Source organism: Globicephala melas, chromosome 3 (genome assembly GCF_963455315.2).
Source record: "Globicephala melas chromosome 3, mGloMel1.2, whole genome shotgun sequence".
Taxonomy (NCBI): domain Eukaryota; kingdom Metazoa; phylum Chordata; class Mammalia; order Artiodactyla; family Delphinidae; genus Globicephala; species Globicephala melas.
In genome coordinates this window covers 143809383-143827147 of record NC_083316.1, presented here as the reverse complement: position 1 = coordinate 143827147, position 17765 = coordinate 143809383, and the positions used below count along the sequence as shown (strand labels likewise).

Sequence of the window (17765 nt, the reverse complement as noted above, 5' to 3'; positions counted from 1 at the left end):
TGCAGGGGACGCAGGTTCGTGCCCCGGTCCGGGAAGATCCCACGTGCCGCGGAGTGGCTGGGCCCGTGAGCCATGGCCGCTGAGCGTCCGGAGCCTGTACTCCGCAGCAGGAGAGGCCACAACAGTGAGAGGCCCGCGTACTGCAGAAAAAAAAAAGCAGCCCTTTAATAGTCCAAGAAACTAGAATCTGGGGGGTTCTAGTGGTTTCCATTTTATTTCATTTTCCTGTTCACTAAAGGCTAGTTTACTTTCTGAATTGAAAATGTATTGCTCTTCATTCCTGAATTGAGAGGATATGGTGAAGATCATTGAATCGTTCTTCACCAACAGAGGGTCTTGAATCAGTAAGACTCCCGCTGTCGGCATCTCCTATGAGCAGTACTTAGGTGGAATCAGGTAACAGTCTTGCTGTCCCCAAGGGCTGTAGACTACAGCCACTAGGTCTCCGGGCTGAAATTCTGGCCTGACAGACTAGGTTTGGGGGCAGCCTTTTGGTTTGCTTTGTCCCACCTAAAACAAAATGGAAAAATACCTTTGCATCTTTGAAAAAAATATCCTAGAGGGTTTTCTCTCAGGAGCATGTGGCTGGTGAGGAAATGCCTCAGAGCTGCCAAACGCATTCAGGGGTCAGTTCACTCCCAAAACAGAGCTTCTGTGCTGATTTGAAAAGGCGCTCCTGTGCCGATGGTCAGACACTACCCTTTCTCCATGCCCCAGCTGCCAACAGTGGCTTTGGTGACCAGTGTTTGAGCACCTTTTGTATCCTGCCCCTTATCAGCTCTTGAATGCCCTTCAAACCTGCCTATGACTGATGCTGCCACTTCCACCCAGGGTTTGGAATACTGGCTGGTGTGGCTTACCTATGGCCAAGAGTCCATTACTCTACAGAACTGGGTCCTGAAAGCCAAGATCCTAGGAAATTGATCCCTCCTGTCACTTGGCTTTATGGAGGGGAGGAGAGCATGGAGAAGACATAGAGACACAGAGCTGGGGAGAATCAGAGCATCGTTTTTACCTTTCCCTGAGCGTTCACTTCCTATCTTTGAAGGTGCACACGAGTAAGGGATGTTGAGGAGGAGGGATGAAGGGAATAATGGTTCTATTTCTCCAAGGCCATATTTGGACTCACTGTAGAAAAGCTGTAGAGAGCCCATTCTCTTTTGAGGACCCCGGCTACCAGCTCTATTTTATCCATTGATTGAATGAAACCTGCCAATGTGAGGTTTCTTTCTGTTTTTTAATGTTTTGGTCTTTCCAGTGTTTAAAAAAATTAGAATTCATTCCCAACACTTAACTCCTGGGTAATTTTATAGGAAAGTATGTGATTTCAACTTCCCTTGAATATTTAGAAGCTGTGGAAACCCTGGGTTGACATGTGGCTTTGACGCCCCGGAGCAGCATTGTCCACTAAAGCAGCGGTCCCCAACCTTTTTGGCACCAGGGACTGGTTTCGTGGAAGACAATTTTTCCACGCAAGGGAGTAGGGGGTGGGCAGGGGATGGTTCAGGCCGTAATGCGAGCAATGGGGAGCAATGGGGAGCAGTAGATGAGGCTTCCCTCGCTTGTCTGTCGCCACTCACCTCCTGCTGTGCGGCCCGGTTTCTAACGGGCTGAGGCCGGGTACTGTTCCGCGGCCCGGGGGTTGGGAACCCCTGCACTAAAGGGCACTCTGTGATGAAGGAAACGTTTCATATCTGAGCTGTCCAGTATGATAGCCACTAGCCACGTGTGACTCTAGAGCACGTGAAAGGTGGCTAGTGCAACTAAGAAACTAAATGTTTAGCTTTGTTTAATTTTACTTGATATGAATTTAAATTGCCACACGTAGCTTGTGGCTGCCTTATCGGATAGTGCAGGTTTAGAGCTGAGGGGCAAGGACCGCATTTGGACAGGGCATGCCCTCTGCAAATTTCCATAGCTGCCACCAGGCCAGCTCTCCTGCCTGCCCCGCTCCAAACCCCTGGAGCCATTTCACATCCATTAATAAGCACAATGTTTAAACGGTATATTTTCTGAAGCTAGGTACTTTGAAATACCTGCCACTCCCCTCACCCCCCCCCACTCTGCCCTTTCTCTCTCTTAATTTAAACATCTGGATCTTATACCCCCAAAAGACCTATTTTCACTGAAGCCCAGGAGCAGGCTTATTAAAACCGTCTCCCGTCAAAGCAAAACCCTCTCTGAGTGAATTAGTTTCTGGATCCCAATTATTCACTTCTCTCAGCTCTGCAAATGACTTCCACAAAGTCAACCAGGTAGGAAAATCACTCCCATTGTCTAGACCCATCGCTTCTGCATACATAAACGGAAGATGCGGCAGGCAGTTAGGGATACAAGCCCGTTAACCCCGCAGAAGCTGAGCCTGGTGTCTGCATAAAGAGAGAAAGAAAGAGCCGACCCCGTGCAACTATTTTCAGATGCTTCACAGCGGGGGCTGGTTGCAGCTTTCAGAGTTTGGTCAGATGTCCTGTCTTTATGCAGACCTGGATAGATCTGGGCATCCACAATCCCTTCCACCACCTTCTGGAAAACTATTCCCATTTCCAGAAATGCCATTTTAGAGCCAACATCAGCCCAAGTGAAATTGGAGAGTGGAACTGCAGGCTCCGGGGGAAGACCCTGGAGGTCAACTGGTCCCACCACTTCATTTGAAGAGAAAGAAACTCCCCAGAAAGGTTAAGTGACTTGCCCACAGCTATAGGAAAATTTCACGGAAGAACTAGGCCAGAAAATGGGTCTGTTGACTGTTACCTAATGCTGTATATTGCCATCTAAGCTTTCCCTATATCAGCAGGCAGGAAACAAAAATTAGTGGGGCCAGCCTTTATGTCCTATCCATCTCACCATCCCTTAATCTCCAGCGTTTTACCAGAGGGAACATTTTACCTTCAACACGGGGAACACACCCTCCCTTTCTAGAGCCTTCCAGTCCTGCAGCCACTGCTTGGGGGATACCGGTACCCCAGTCAGAGGGCAGTCTGGGAAGAGATCAAATTCTGCATCATTGATCCCAGCTAGTAGGGGTGACCCAAGGCCCTATGAGTAAGCACCAGGGACCCCATCTTTGAGCCTTAAATAGCCCGAAGTGTAAACTATACCCAGTTCCCTGAGAGAGTCCTTCCCTTACAAACATCAGCAGGTAAAAACAAGTTCCTTCTGACATCTCAGCCCAAGAGCAGAGCCTCCTTCCAGCACGCTGTACAGTTTTTTCTGCTAACAGCTCTGAAGTGGCTAAGTTCCAAACCGTCCACGAGAAATAACTTATGTGTTTAGTCACAGAGCTGATGAGTAGCAAACAGAAACCAGACAAGAGTGCACAGGCCTGGTGGAACACAGTTTTACCCTATAAACAGACACTTCTTCAGGGCTCTTTGTCCCCGAGTAATGATGGTTGGGGGGGAAGCATTGAATATCAATTTTCAACCGTTTAAAGGTAGTCGGTTTGAATAGTAGGTTCCTGGAGCGTGCCTTAGCCAGAGCCTGCCCTTCAGGAGATGCAGTATGGGAAGAAGGCTTTAACCACACAGCACCACAATGCCATTAAAATACTTTGATGATTTATTTATTTATATAGCCCATGTGTGCTATATAGATGTTAAATATCTGTATTTGATTCAGATTGTTAAAGTAATCCGTTTGGTTGAGAGACTGAAAACTGGCTTCTGCAAGCCAAATCCAGCCCCTGGGTATGTTTCCTTTGTGACTTTAGCTCCTTCAGGCGATTTAATCACCAATATGGAGGAACAAGGAGATTTCACATAAAAATTCTAGATGTCTGGCTTTCTCTTTAACAAGAGGAGAAAACTGGTGGCACTGCACCGATATTCCAGCGTAGCAGCAAACCTTTGAAATGAGAAGCGATGGTCCCGAGTAGTAGAGTTGTGTTTACACACAGTTCCGTTCCTCAGCTATCAAGCCTCGCTCCTGTAGGCAATTGACTTTGTACTCCCAGATCAGCCCAGAAGGCTGTTTAGAGTGGAAATTTATTTTTTATCGAAAGATGCCAAAAGCATGACCCTTTGCATTTGGAAACTCACCCATTCCTTCAGTAAATATTTATTGAGTCATCCTTTGTGCCAAACACAGAGCTAGGTCCTGCCTACACAGCGGGGGATAAAACAGACGTGCTGTCTTCCGCCTCTTAGTGTACACGTTCATGGGTATTTAAGAACTTTCCCCTTCTTCCTCTCTTCCTGGCTCAAAGGCAGCTGAGGTGGAATTGTCTGTTTCTCTCTCTCTCAATTACAAACTCACCTATCCAGTCATGTAAGTTGGAGGTCATTCTTTCACCCCCAGCAGACATCTTGCACACTGGAAAGTGCCTGGTTTCTAAATAATATAGTAGACAAGATTGATTGTCCAGGCTCCCAGTTTACAGATGATGAAATAGAATTAGAAGACTGAGGCCATCTCATTCATGTTGTCGTTTAAGGTACATTTTACAATTCAGTTGGTCATTGGGAGGCAGTTGAATCATACTGCATCGCCGCTAGGCAGTATCTGTGATGATCTCAGTAAACGAGTAAGGCGTTCTTCAGAATCCAGGAACCAAAAACACTGGAGCATCACGAGTACTTACACCGCAGGCATCTAACTGAGCAATGGTGGGATTTGAAGATTCATCTTTCTCTTTTGCCCTTCCACTTTTTACATTTATTTTGCAGGCATCTTTTTTTTTTTTTTTTTTTAACACTGAGGCTCCGCTGGGTGGATGGAGACGAGTTTCTGCCTGTCATAATATGAATGTATAATGAAGGCAGAACCAAAGACAAGCCCTGTTGTTAAGGAATCCATATCATCAGAGGCCCCAACTGGCAGCTGATTGTTTTTATTTATTTCTGTAGGTTTTACATGACACCTGGAGACCATTTAAAATGTTACTTGGCGGTGAGAGCTCTGTGTTTAAAAATAACGCTCACCCAGTGCCAGATCACTTTAGAGTCGGGTACAAATATTGAGACAAAAACCCCAGCTGTTATTGCTTTGGCTGCTAATTTGAGGTGTCAAATGAGAGCCCGACTGCTATACGTCAGTGAATAAGGCCCCTTGTGAGGTCATTATGTTTTCTAACAGTTGAGAGTAATGGACTAATCAGTGCAGCATCAGTTGTTTTCATTATATGCCCACACAATGGTTATGAGCTTTAATTTAAACGGTCCTCAGGGAGATGAGGGAAATCAGTATTAGGCAGCACCCATGATAGTCCAGGAGAGGAGGTACCGTAAGGGAGATGGCTTCCCACCCTCCTCTCTCTTCTCTCTCCCTCCATCTTTCATTCCTCCTGCCACATCTGCCCTCAGAGACTCATTGTCTGCTCCAAACAGGCAAAAGATGAGCTTTTCTCAAGGAGCAGATCTGGACTCTTGGTTCTTCATGGTGTTCTGAAAAATCCCAGTCGGCCAATCCAACAGTCAGGGCGGCTTTTGGCAACACTTAGACTCATCGGCCAAGCCTGGACCTTGGAAGGCGTTGAGCCACGATTGCCCTCTCTTCTCTGTAGCCTCTACTACCGTCCTCCTGTCCGTGCTGAGCTTTCTCTGTTCCTGGGACCAGAGGAGGGTCGGGTGATGCTGTTGCTTTGAGCAGCCTTGACAGCGAGGCAAACACCTGTGTCCCTGACACATCGAGGCCAGGCAGGTCTGAGTCTACCACTAACACGTATGATTCACCTCCACCTCTGGACGGCAGGGAAGTTGGATGGCCGATGTCTGCCGAAGGCAGTCCTGTAAGAGGCAGCTTTGTGTAATGATAAAAAATATAGGATCTGGTGTGACACTTTCCTGGATTCAAATATTGGCTCCACAACTCTACTGTTATGTGATCGGGGCAGAGTTCATTGATCTTTCCAGGGTCCAAAGTGGAAATGACAAGAGTATCTCAGGATTGTTGGAAGAATTAAATGAGATAATGCATGCAATTAGCAAAAACATGATCAATAGCATTAGTATTGTTGTTGTTATTATCATGGGCATCTTTATTGGAAGTTCTTGGCAAGCTCACCTCAAAGTAGTATCCTTTACTAGTCCACCTCATTGGAGGAAAGCAGAGAGCTCATGGGAGAACCTATAACATCAGTTTAGGTTTCTCGAAGGACACATTATGGTACATTATTCTTCCTGATTTCTGGAATTTCCCAGAGCTTCCAGCCAAATCAGAACAGTGCATAGCTGGGTGAGAAAGTCAAGTTCAGCTTTGATAGGAGGAAACAGTCAGGGAACTTCATCCAAAAATGACTGAGTCAGTGCAGTTGGGGAGAGACCCCGGGCTGGGAGAGAGGCTTGGGGATGCCTCTCTCGACCTCGGTAGGCCCAGTGGCATTCAGTGTGTGCTCTCCCAGGGCCAAGTCCACAGAGATGCCACCTACACACAGCCTAATGGGCCGAGCTAGCCAACAGCTTTCACATTCCCAGGATCCAGGAGAATGTGGAAGGGCCCAGTCATCAGCAGTAGATACCACGGTTGATTCCTGGTACCATGATAGCTGTCAGTCAGCACCCACCAAGCAAGACCAGGACAAGCCAGTCCTGTTTTGACACAGCAAGAGGGAGAGGCAGAAGTGAGCCCTGCCAGACCCTCCCTTTGAGGTCTACATGCTACCAGAACCCCTCTGTACTTTCATGCCCCCGTGGCAGCCATTTAGGTATTTCCCACAGGGTCCAGCCACAGTGTTTGCACTCATCTGCTCTTTAGGAAATGATTCTGCCTACTTTGGTTGTGCCTGGCCCTGTGAATTCAATGTAGGCCTTGTGGGAGGTAGTTCTATCTCCTGAGTTTAGAGTGCTGGCCACTGGGCTCCCACATGTGTAAGTACAAGTCAGGGAATCGATCTCTAGACTCACTTTAAAAAGACATCCTGTTGCCATGGCCATGACTGCAGATGACCCACCAAGAGTCTCCTTCCTGGTGACCCTTAAAGAGGGAACCACCTTATTTATCTAGACTTAAGAAGAAGTCAACCTGCCTTGAGACAGGAGATGAATGGGCCAAGCTACCAAGACGGTCTCTCTGACCCAAGGAGTCTGGATCCCCACCTGTGCAGAGGGGAAGAAGAGGGGTTCCAAGAGCATCCCTGGGAAGCTTGGCACTCTGGGAGACTGCAGTGGCACTCACTGTGGATGCCTGGTTTTGCAATTATGTGATGCATGCTCACAGATAATATTGCTGCATTAGAGCCAATTACATAGTGTTATGGACACACAACACGCAGATTACACCCAGAGCCAGGAAAGCACAGCCTGACAAAGCAATGGCCTAATCGGAGGAGACGGAGGGAAATGTCAGCCTTATTAAGGTTGCCAGTGTGGCGTGGCTGCGGCTGGACTTAGCTCCTCCAGATCAAAGATGGTTATCTTGAGTGATGCAAGGGAGAGCCACACTTCAGCCCTCAGCAGAGATCATCGGGGAGCCAGGGGCAGAAATCAAGTCGGACCTCTCGAAGAGTGATCACAGCCGCCTCCATTGAGGACTGCGTACTACTTACGAACTTGGGCCTCTCCCTAAACAGGAAGAGACGCAACTCCCTTCTGCTCTCCGCACAAGAGGCCTTCGGTCTCCAGGGCAGCCATATGCTGCCCTCCACATTCAGGTCAAGGCTCGGTCCTTAGCCTTTTCCCTAGTTCAGTGGTTCTCTAACTTGAGCTTGCATAAGAATCCTCTCATTCAGTGAAACACACAAAGCTGGGCCTACACCAGAGTTGCTGATTCAGTAGGTTGGCCTGATGCATATACTGAAAATATGCATCTTTAACGAGTCCACAGGTGATGTTGCATATCTAGGGACCACAACTGGAGAACCACTGTCCAAGTTCATTCCCTGCCCATCCCAAGCTGGGTTCTCCTGCCCTGTCTCTTGAACAGGGCCTTCTGCTAGGCTCTCATTCCCTCACATCATTACAGGTTCCAGGAGCAGTGGGACCCAGCTTTCCAGGTGGGAGCATGGAATGGGAATAAGAAGTGTGGATTCTAGGGTGAGATTGCCTGGTTTTAAATCACAGCCCTACCACTTGCCATTGGGGTTTTCCTGCCGATGTTTTACAGTCTTTAAGTTTTGAAAGTCGTTGACCTAATCCCCTCTCCTTACCAAGCAGTTATGTGACTCGCCCAGCATATCACAGCTAATCATTGGCAAAGACAGGACCGGAACTGCCCAGTTCTAGAGCAGCCAGTGGGCAGCAAACATGGTTTATAAAAAGCCAGTTAGTAAATATTTTAGGCTTTCAGGCCATATGGTCTCTGTTGCAACTACTCAGCTGCTGTAATGTGAAAGCAGCCATAGACAGTACATAAACAAATTAGTAAAACTGTATTTACAAAAACAGGCTGCATTGGATGGGCTTTAGCCTTTAGGCAGTAGTTTGCCAACCCCTGGAACAGACGGGTATGTGTACCACTGCTTCATACATACATTGCGACTAGGAGCCCTTGTCTTGCCTGGATGCCCCAGTATTTAGCTAAGGAACACAGGGAAACACAAACTTTGTCCGGGTACCAGTGTTCAATTACGTGCACTATAGGAGCAAGAGTAAGTGATCCCCTAGTGCCCTGGAAAAAAAGTTTAATGCCCCCTTTCTAGTGCTCACAAGGAAGAGAGAGTGGGATCCACTGGTAGAAGTAGGATTGTCCACACAGATGATTTTAATATGGAAAACAGTCCCTTTTCATTAGACATTAATGCTCCAATTATGACAAAACAGAAAAGAGACTAGACAGGATACAGGTTAGTCTCAATAGAAATATAGTATATATAATGGGGTAAGTAGGGGCTTTATAAGAGAGAAATGGGAGGTAGATGGACTGTCTTTTAAATGCCATGGGGTATCCTTCTCAAACTCTTGCAAAAAATTGCATAGGGGCTTCCCTGGTGGCGCAGTGGTTGAGAGTCCGCCTGCTGACGCAGGGGACACGGGTTCGTGCCCCGGTCCGGGAAGATCCCACATGCCGCGGAGTGGCTGGGCCCGTGAGCCATGGCCGCTGAGCCTGCGCGTCCGGAGCCTGTGCTCCACAGCGGGAGAGGCCACAACAGGGAGAGGCCCGCGTACCATAAAAAAAAAAAAAAAAAAAAAAAATGCAGAGGAAGGAACACTCCCAAACTCATTCTACAAGGCCACCATCACCCTGATACCAAAAGCAGATAAAGATACTACAAAAAAAGAAAATTACAGACCAGTATCACTGATGAATATAGATGCAAAAATCCTCAACAAAATACAAGTAAACAGAATCCAACAACACATTAAAAGGATCATACACCATGATCAAGTGGGATTTGTCACAGGGATGCAAAGATTCTTCAATATATGCAAATCAATCAATGTGATATAGCACATTAACAAATTGAAGAAGAAAAAAACATATGATCATCTCAATAGATGTGGAAAAAGCTTTTGACAAAATTCAACACCCATTTATGATAAAAAAAACTCTCCAGGAGGTGGGCATTGAGGGAACCTACCTCAACATAATAAAGGCCATATAGGAAAAACCCACAACAAACATCATTCTCAATGGTGAAAAACTGAAAGCATTTCCTCTAAGATCAGGAAGAAGACAAGGATGTCCACTCTCGCCACTATTATTCAACATAGTTTTGGAAGTCCTAGCCACATCAATCAGAGAAGAAAAAGAAATTAAAGGAATCTAAATTGGAAAAGAAGAAGTAAAACTGTCACTTTTTGCAGATGACATGATACTATACATAGAGAATCCCAAAGATGCCACCAGAAAACTACTAGAGCTAATCAATGAATTTGGTAAAGCTGCAGGATATAAAACTAATGCACAGAAATCTCTTGCATTCCTATACACTAACAACAATTAAGGAAACAGTCCCATTCACTGTTGCAACAAAAAGAATAAAATACCTAGGAATAAACCTACCTAAGGAGGCAAAAGACCTGTATGCAGAAAACTATAAGACACTGATGAAAGAAATCAAAGACGATACAAACAGATGGAGAGATATACCGTGTTCTTGGATTGGGATAATCAATATTGTGAAAATGACTATACTACCCAAAGCAATCTACAGATTCAGGACAATCACTATCAAATTACCAATGGCATTTTTTATAGAACTAGAACAAAAAATCTTAAAATTTGTATGGAGGCACAAAAGACCCCAAATAGCCAAAGCAATCTTGAGAAAGAAAAAAGGAGCTGGAGAAATCAGACTCCCTGACTTGAGACTACACTACAAAGCTACAGTAATCAAGACAATATGGTACTGGCACAAAAACAGGAATACAGATCAATGGAACAGGATAGAAAGCTCAGAGATAAACCCACACACCTATGGTCAACTAATCTATGACAAAGGAGGCAAGGGTATACAATGCAGGAAAGACAGTCTCTTCAATAAGTGGTGCTGGGAAAACTGGACAGCTGCATGTTAAAGAATGAAATTAGAACACTTCCTACCACCATACAAAAATAAACTCAAAATGGATTAAAGACCTAAATGTAAGACTGGACACTATAAAACTCTTAGAGGAAAACATAGGAAGAACACTCTTTGACATAAATCACAGCACGATCTTTTTTGACCGACCTCCTAGAGTAGTGAAAATAAAAATAAACAGATGGGACCTAATGAAACTTAAAAGCTTTTGCACAGCAAAGGAAACTATAAGCAAGGGGAAAAGACAACCCTCAGAATGGGAGAAAATATTTGCAAACGAATCAATGGACAAAGGACTAATCTCCAAAGTATATAAACAGCTCATGCAGCTCAATATTAAAAAAACAAACAACACAATCCAAAAATGGGCAGAAGACCTAAATAGACATTTCTCCAAAGAAGACATACAGATGGGCAAGACGCACATGAAAAGCTGCTCAACACCACTAATTATTAGAGAAATGCAAATCAAAACTACAATGAGGTACCGCATCACACCAGTTAGAATGGCCATCATCAAAAAATCTACAAACAGTAAATGCTGGAGAGGGTGTGGAGAAAAGGGAACCCTCTTGCACTGTTGGTGGGAATGTAAGTTGATACAGCCACTATGGAGAACAGTATGGAGGTTCCTTAAAAAACTACAAATAGAATTACCATATGACCTAGCAATCCCACTCCTGGGCATATACCCAGAGAAAACCATAATTCAAGAAGAGTCATATACCACAATATTCACTGCAGCACTGTTTACAATAGCCAGGACATGGAAGCAACCTAAGTGTCCATCGACAGACAAAGGGATAAAGAAGATGTGATACATATACACAATGGAATACTACTCAGCCATAGAAAGGAGTGAAATTGGGTCATTTGCAGAGACGGGGACGGACCTAGAGCCTGTCATACAGAGTGAAGTAAGTCAGAAAGGGAAAAACAAATATCGTATATTAACGCATATATGTGGAATCTAGAAAATGGTACAGATGAACCAGTTTGCAAGGCAGAAATAGTGACACAGATGTAGAGAATGAATATATGGACACCAAGGGGGGAAAGCAGGGGGTTGGGGGTGGGATGAGTTGGGAGATTAGGGTTGACATATATTCACTAATATGTATAAAATAGATAACTAATAAGAACCTGCTGTACAGCACAGGGAACTCCACTTCACTTTGCTGTACAGTAGAAACTAGCACAACATGGTAAAACAACTATACCCCAATTTAAAAAATAACTAACTAAATAAATAAATCTGATGGGGGGAAATTGCATTATTTCTAGTTCATACTGAAATGCCCGTTCAGTAGCTTGTCATGGTACAAAGAGGGGAGGCCAGGACAGTCTTGAAGTTTCATAGAATTAATGTGACCCTGAACTTGAGCTTGAAACCTGATGGAAAATGCTGAATTAAGAGCACTTACTTGAAGAAAAGCTTCCAACTGGGGCGACGTGGGGTAAAGCATATCTTCTCAATAGGAACAGGGCAGTGAGATTAAAGCTAGATTCTAGAACTAGCAAAACTCTTCCAGGAAATGGAAGTAATAAGTAAGGTGAGGTTGATGAGGTCACCATAGGTTAGGCTTGGGCAGTCATCTAATGGGGGTGGAGGTGGGTCATTGTCAGACCAAACCATTTATTTTTTCTGTTGATTAATTTTCAAGGAAGTTTCTAGAACAAGAGGCAATGGGAGGCTTGCTCAGTTATTTCCGGCTTTGGGTCCCTGAGTGGAAATGACAGAGAATATCTTTGCTGGAGTAACAAACTTGCCCTGAAAACGGGAGGTAGTGATAAAGTTGGGAGAAACTGTGAAAAGAAAGAGTAGTGAGTCCTGAATACTCTAGGAGCTCGTTGCTACCCTGGGTAGGTCTCTTATGTCTTATAGCCTCAAATTTCTCATCTGTAAGATGGGGATAATAATTTCAACCTCAGAGTGCTTCAAGTACCAAATAAGATGAATGTGAAAGTATACTGTAAATCATAAAAGACCAAGCAAACACAAGCTAAGATAATAATAGCTAATAATTACCGATCACTGCCTATGAGCCAGGCAGTGTGCTAACAAGTGTGCTTTCCATGCCCTGTTTCAAGGGCGTGATGGTCAGCTGGATAATGTCCCCCCAAAGATGTTCATGTCCTCATCCCAGGAACTTATGAATCGTACCTTATGTGGCAAAAGGAACTTGACATATATGACTAAGAATCCTGAGATGGGGAGGTTATCCTGGATTATCCAGTCAGGCTCTAAGTGTCATCACACAGGTCCTCTTAAGAGGGAGGCAGGACATCAGAGTGAACAGTAGGAGATGTGACAACAGAAGCAAGAGGTCGGAGTGATACAAGGAAGGGGCCATGAGCCAGGGAATATGGTAGCCTCTACAAGCCGCAAAAGACAAGGAAATGAATTCTCCTCTTGAGGCCGCTAGAAGAAACACAGTCCCGTGAACCCATTTTAGACTTCTGACCTCCAGACTGTATGAGAATAAGTTTACGTTGCTTTAAACCACAGAAGGTGTGGTAATCTGTTACAGCAGCCTTAGACAACTAAGGCAGGTGTCATTTCTGGAGTCCGGCTTGTGTGGATTTAAGTCCTGGGACCACCACTTGCTTCATCCATGACATGGAGGTGATAGAAAGGTGCCTGCCTCATCGGGTGGTTAGAGAAATGAGATGACAAGTAGGACCCTCAGCCCAGTGCCTGCCTGGCATAAAATAAGCTCGCGGTTAATGTTGGCAATTATTAGTACCATCTCGTTTAATCACCAGGAAAGCTCTGTGAGATCAATGCTGCTCTCTGCCCCGTGTTACAGAGGAGGAAGCTTAATAAGATTATGAAAACTTACTCATGGTTGCACGCGCCGTAAGTGGCAGAGGCAGGATCTAAACCGGGTCGTTGCCTTTGAGGCCATGCTCACCCACTCTGCTCTTCTGCATCAGGGTCATGACAGTGACATCTCCATCAGATGCCGGCTGCTTAGGCTGGGACACAAGAACCAGATAGAGCAGAGTGCTCCCTGCATGGGCAAAAGCCACCAAGACTGGAAATCGAATAAATCTGTGTCTATTAGGGAAAAAGAAACTGTAGCTGCCATGGAGATCAGCATCTAAGAGGTTAGCAACCCTCTGACGTCCCTGGGCCGGGCAGCCCCACACGGCAAATCATGAAGGTCTGAATACTGTGTTTAGTCACTTTGGTTCGGGAATAATTGCTATTATCGTAAATGTTTTATAGCCCTCATTACGGCTTACGTTTAAATATCAGTGTAGTCATACATTAATAAGTCACCGCTGCCGGACGACTGCCGGATGCAGTTAGAATCCAAGCCCGGCATATAACTGCACTGTATATTCAGCTGAATTAGGGCTGGCTGTGAACTCAGCCTGATGTTGAGTTGCTGGGTATGTTTGGAAGGAAGCCTCTTTTCTGCAAAGGCTTCTTGCTCTTTGCTTTTGAGAGATAAGGGGGACACTCAGATTTTTGTTTGGTAGTGAGTCAACGACCCTAACTAGGTATCCCCCAGGTGTGGAGCCTAGAACTCTGGGATGGATAGAAGCAGAAATGAAGGCATTGTTTCTGCCCTGGAGGCATTCCTAATCCGCTGGAGAGGGGGTGGGATGGCGAACATAGCCCTCGCTCCTCGGAAACTCCCTACCAAGGCAGGAGAGCCCGGACCGATGGGAAGGACAGATTCTCCCGCCCTGTCTGATGACATGCTCTGAACACTTCCTGGGTGGATGGAGATAGGATGGATTCACACACACACACGCGCACACACACACACACACACACACTCATAGAAAAGATAAGCCACGTGAAACAAAATAGCTACGTAGGTTCAACTTCATAAAATGTCAAGTGTCTGAATCGGTGTATAGTAAAGTTCCAGAGTGGGCAGAAGCAGGCAGTGTAAATTCGGTTCATTCCTCTTTATCATACTCTATGCCTCAAATAATGCCAGACGCAAGGTAGGTGCAGAAGAAATACGGGGGGGAGGGAGGAAAAATTATTAGGTTCTGTGCCTGCGTAAATAGATTTCCTCCTGGCCTTTTTGGCCAAAGGCCTTGAAGAATAGCATGGGGTGAGGAGTTTGTGGTCCCTGGAATCCTGCTGCGACTAGTGTCCCCAGGGGAGAAAGCATCTGTGCAGGGCCCCTCGGGTGGGGTGGGGTGTGTATGGGGGCCACTGTGTGCCAGACACACCTCTGTTTATATTCCTTTGGGGGTTGGGGTTGTGTCAGGGGAACAGGAATGACCAGGACAGGACTAGATTCTCTCCACCAACATCAGTTAAACGGTAGCCTCAATGACTGAGCACATACTGTCTGCTAAGCCTTTTACCAGCCTGGGAGGTAGGTACCATTGCCTGCCTCCTTCTGCCGATGAAGAAGCTGTGGTTAAGAGATGTTGATCATTGGCCCGAGACCACACAACTAGGGTATATAAGACTCCATCTGAACCATGTATGGACCAGGCCTTGGGACTGTAGTAAGGCATAAGATAGAAAATGTTAGAGGGTGTTTTAAGAGGAAGATAACGTGTTTACCGAGAGCCAGGGGCAAAAGAAGTCTGTTTTAACCAGTGAAGGCTTCCAAAGAAAGACTCCTTCCTGGGCCAGTGGGACCCCGTGGGAGGGTAAGAGGAGGGGATGGGTGAGAAGAGGGTATCTGATGTGGCCTTGGGGGAGCACAGGAGCAAGTGGCCGTCACGAAGGAGCGTACCATGGGCTCTATCCCACTCCTGCTCTTTGGGATGCAAAGTGAGGCAGGTGTGGGTCAGAGAGTGGAGAACTAGGTCCAGTCTTGCCGCGAACGGTTGCCTCTGTCTGCATAGTCACTGAAATAACCGACCCAGACGGGCCCTTCGGCTACATAACATTTCCACCTCTGCACATGGTTTCCTTGGCTGCCATGCTTTCCCTGGGCTCCCATGATAGGTCCTTCTAGAAGGGTAAGCCCAGGGCCGTACTTACCTACAGGCTGATTTCATTCTGGTCCGTTTATGGGGCTCACATCCGTCTCTTCCCTTTTCCCTGTACAAAGATACCAGTCAGTGTCAATGCCGCACTGGAGGAGTCCCCATCCGTGGTCATCGGGAGGCGCAAGCAAGTAGAGACTGAATCCCTGTGCTCACAGAGCTCACAGCCTCACTTCAGACAAGATGTGCTTAAAGAGCCAGAAGATGGCTGGAAAATACTCATAAAATAACCTATCCACATAGCATCCTGCATGAGGCAGTATGTATAATGGGCAGAGCAAGGAGTTTGGAGCAAGCGAGTACTGGGTTCAAATCCCATGTCCACAGCTTAATAGCTGTGAGTCCTTGGAGAAGTAGGTTTACTTCTCTGAAGCTCAGCTTCCTCATCTATAACACAAGGATAAAGCCTCCCCTGTAGGGTTGTGTGCAACTAAGCAAGATGTTTTGTATCTGTTTCCTTCTCTCTAAAATGAGGACAAGAATATGTAACTGGCATTGTAGTTGTGGGAATCAGCGACGTTGTAACAAAGCACTCAGGACACAGTAGGATTTCAGGAGGCAAGCTTATGGCTCCAGGTAGGTAAGTGAGTACTGAGAGGGCAGCAGAGGAAAGGAGGAATCCACTTGGAAAAGGAATCAGGGATTCTCTTATCATCTGGAGGCTTGTCTCCGGCTGCTGCACCAACTGACCCATGGCTGTTGATTGATGGTCCCTCTTGCAGTCACATCCATCCCTTCCCCACCTTCCATAAGCATCCTGGTACCTGCCACACTGCTGCCCTGTTGACCTGTTTCTCCTCTCTCTCTGCAGCACTCTCAATAACAACAACATTAGCCGCATCCTGGTCACCAGCTTCAACCACATGCCGAAGATTCGAACCTTGTGAGTAAAGGTCCCCTGCTTCCTCCCCCACCTGCTCCCCACCTTATGCAGCTTCAGAGCATCACTCTCAGCTGCTTGTAAAACCTCACCCTTGGTTCCTACATCCACACACCTCCTCCCTCTGCTGCTGACTGAGGTGTGTTGGTGAGCGAGGGCAGACTTGGGGAAGGGTCACGGAGCCATCCATGGTTCTGAACCACCATCCTGCTTCAGGCCAACTCAATTTTCTTCACCCCGGGAATCTTCCTGGACTGGGGAAATCTTCTTTGTGTTTTCCACCTGGATGGAAAAGTTTATTAGTGTTACATCGTCACAGAACTTTTAGAACAGGGATGTGATGATTCATCATTTGTTTAGTTCATGTCCTGTACCACTGGCAGTTCTATCCTACTGCCAAAGGCTACAGTTGCTTCCCGCTCTGGGAACGGTAGAGGAGGGGGAGTCTTAGCTACCCCTTCACCCCAGCCTCCCACCCGCCACACACCACACTTCGCTGCTCCCTGGATGATATTCTGGTGTCAGAATGCAGTAACTCCATTCTTTATCTTTAATGTGTTGGGTGGGCTCAAGCCTTCCAGAATGTGTACTCAGAAAGCAAATCTCCCCATGGCGCCCCATACCGAGAGCAGGTCTAGTGCCTTTGTTACCTGGGAAGTTCTCCTCTCTCAGCCAGAAATCCTTTTTCAGTTCCTCTGCAAATGTACTCTGCTGGCCTTTCCAAAGAGGTTCATACTTGATGTTTTTCTTGTGTTGGTGGAGCCCCAATGGAGTTTATATCACAGCAGTAGGGGAGAGTCAGCCCCCAAGAGTAAAGTGCCTGGCACATAGTAGACAATAAATGGTATTTAGAGTTATATTATTATTATCATCATCGTACTATTTATCCAGAAATCTGGATTAAAAATACCAAGCAACTGAGCAACATTGCATCCAAGCAGATGTGAAAATCCTTAGAGCAGTGGTTCCCAAAGTGGGGGTCCCTAGACCAGTAGTGTCAGCATCACCTGGAACTTGTTGAAAAGCAAAATTGCAGGTCCCACCTCAGACCCATGGAATCAGAATCTCTGGGGTGGACCCAGCCATCTGTTTCTAACAAGCCCTCCAGGAGATCTCAATACTTATAAGGTTTGAGACCCCTGCATTAGTGAGAAGGTGACCTTATCTCAGGTGAGAATGAAGCAAAGGTCAATGAAGCAATGGATGAGGAGATGATACAGAGAACCCTTAGAAGGACACAGAGCTGGAAGTCAGACAGACCTGAGGTTAAATACGAGCTCCGCCACGTACTCTGGGCAAGTTGCTTCATCTCTCTGTTCTTCATAGATAGTGAATTCATAAGCGCTTGCCTCAAAGTTATGGTGGGAGTGACATGTACTAACAGGTAAAGTGCCGGTCATGGTGTCCACACAGCAAATACTAGTTATTATATAGAAGGAGGACCCAAGCTCAGCTTCCATCATTGTGCCCATTTCTTCCTCTGGTTCCTCCTGGGGTAGCAGAATTCAGCCGAGA

The 17765-nt window shown here is 46.2% G+C and overlaps 1 protein-coding gene across 1 annotated transcript in view; it reads left to right on the top strand.

The window, feature by feature from the left end:
- SLIT3 (slit guidance ligand 3) overlaps positions 1–17765 on the top strand; it is a 610776-nt gene that overhangs the window by 443263 nt on the left and 149748 nt on the right. The window contains exon 7 of the mRNA XM_030829978.3: positions 16182–16253. Within this exon, the coding sequence (XP_030685838.1) occupies positions 16182–16253 (72 nt within the window). The remainder of the gene's footprint in view (positions 1–16181; positions 16254–17765) is intronic.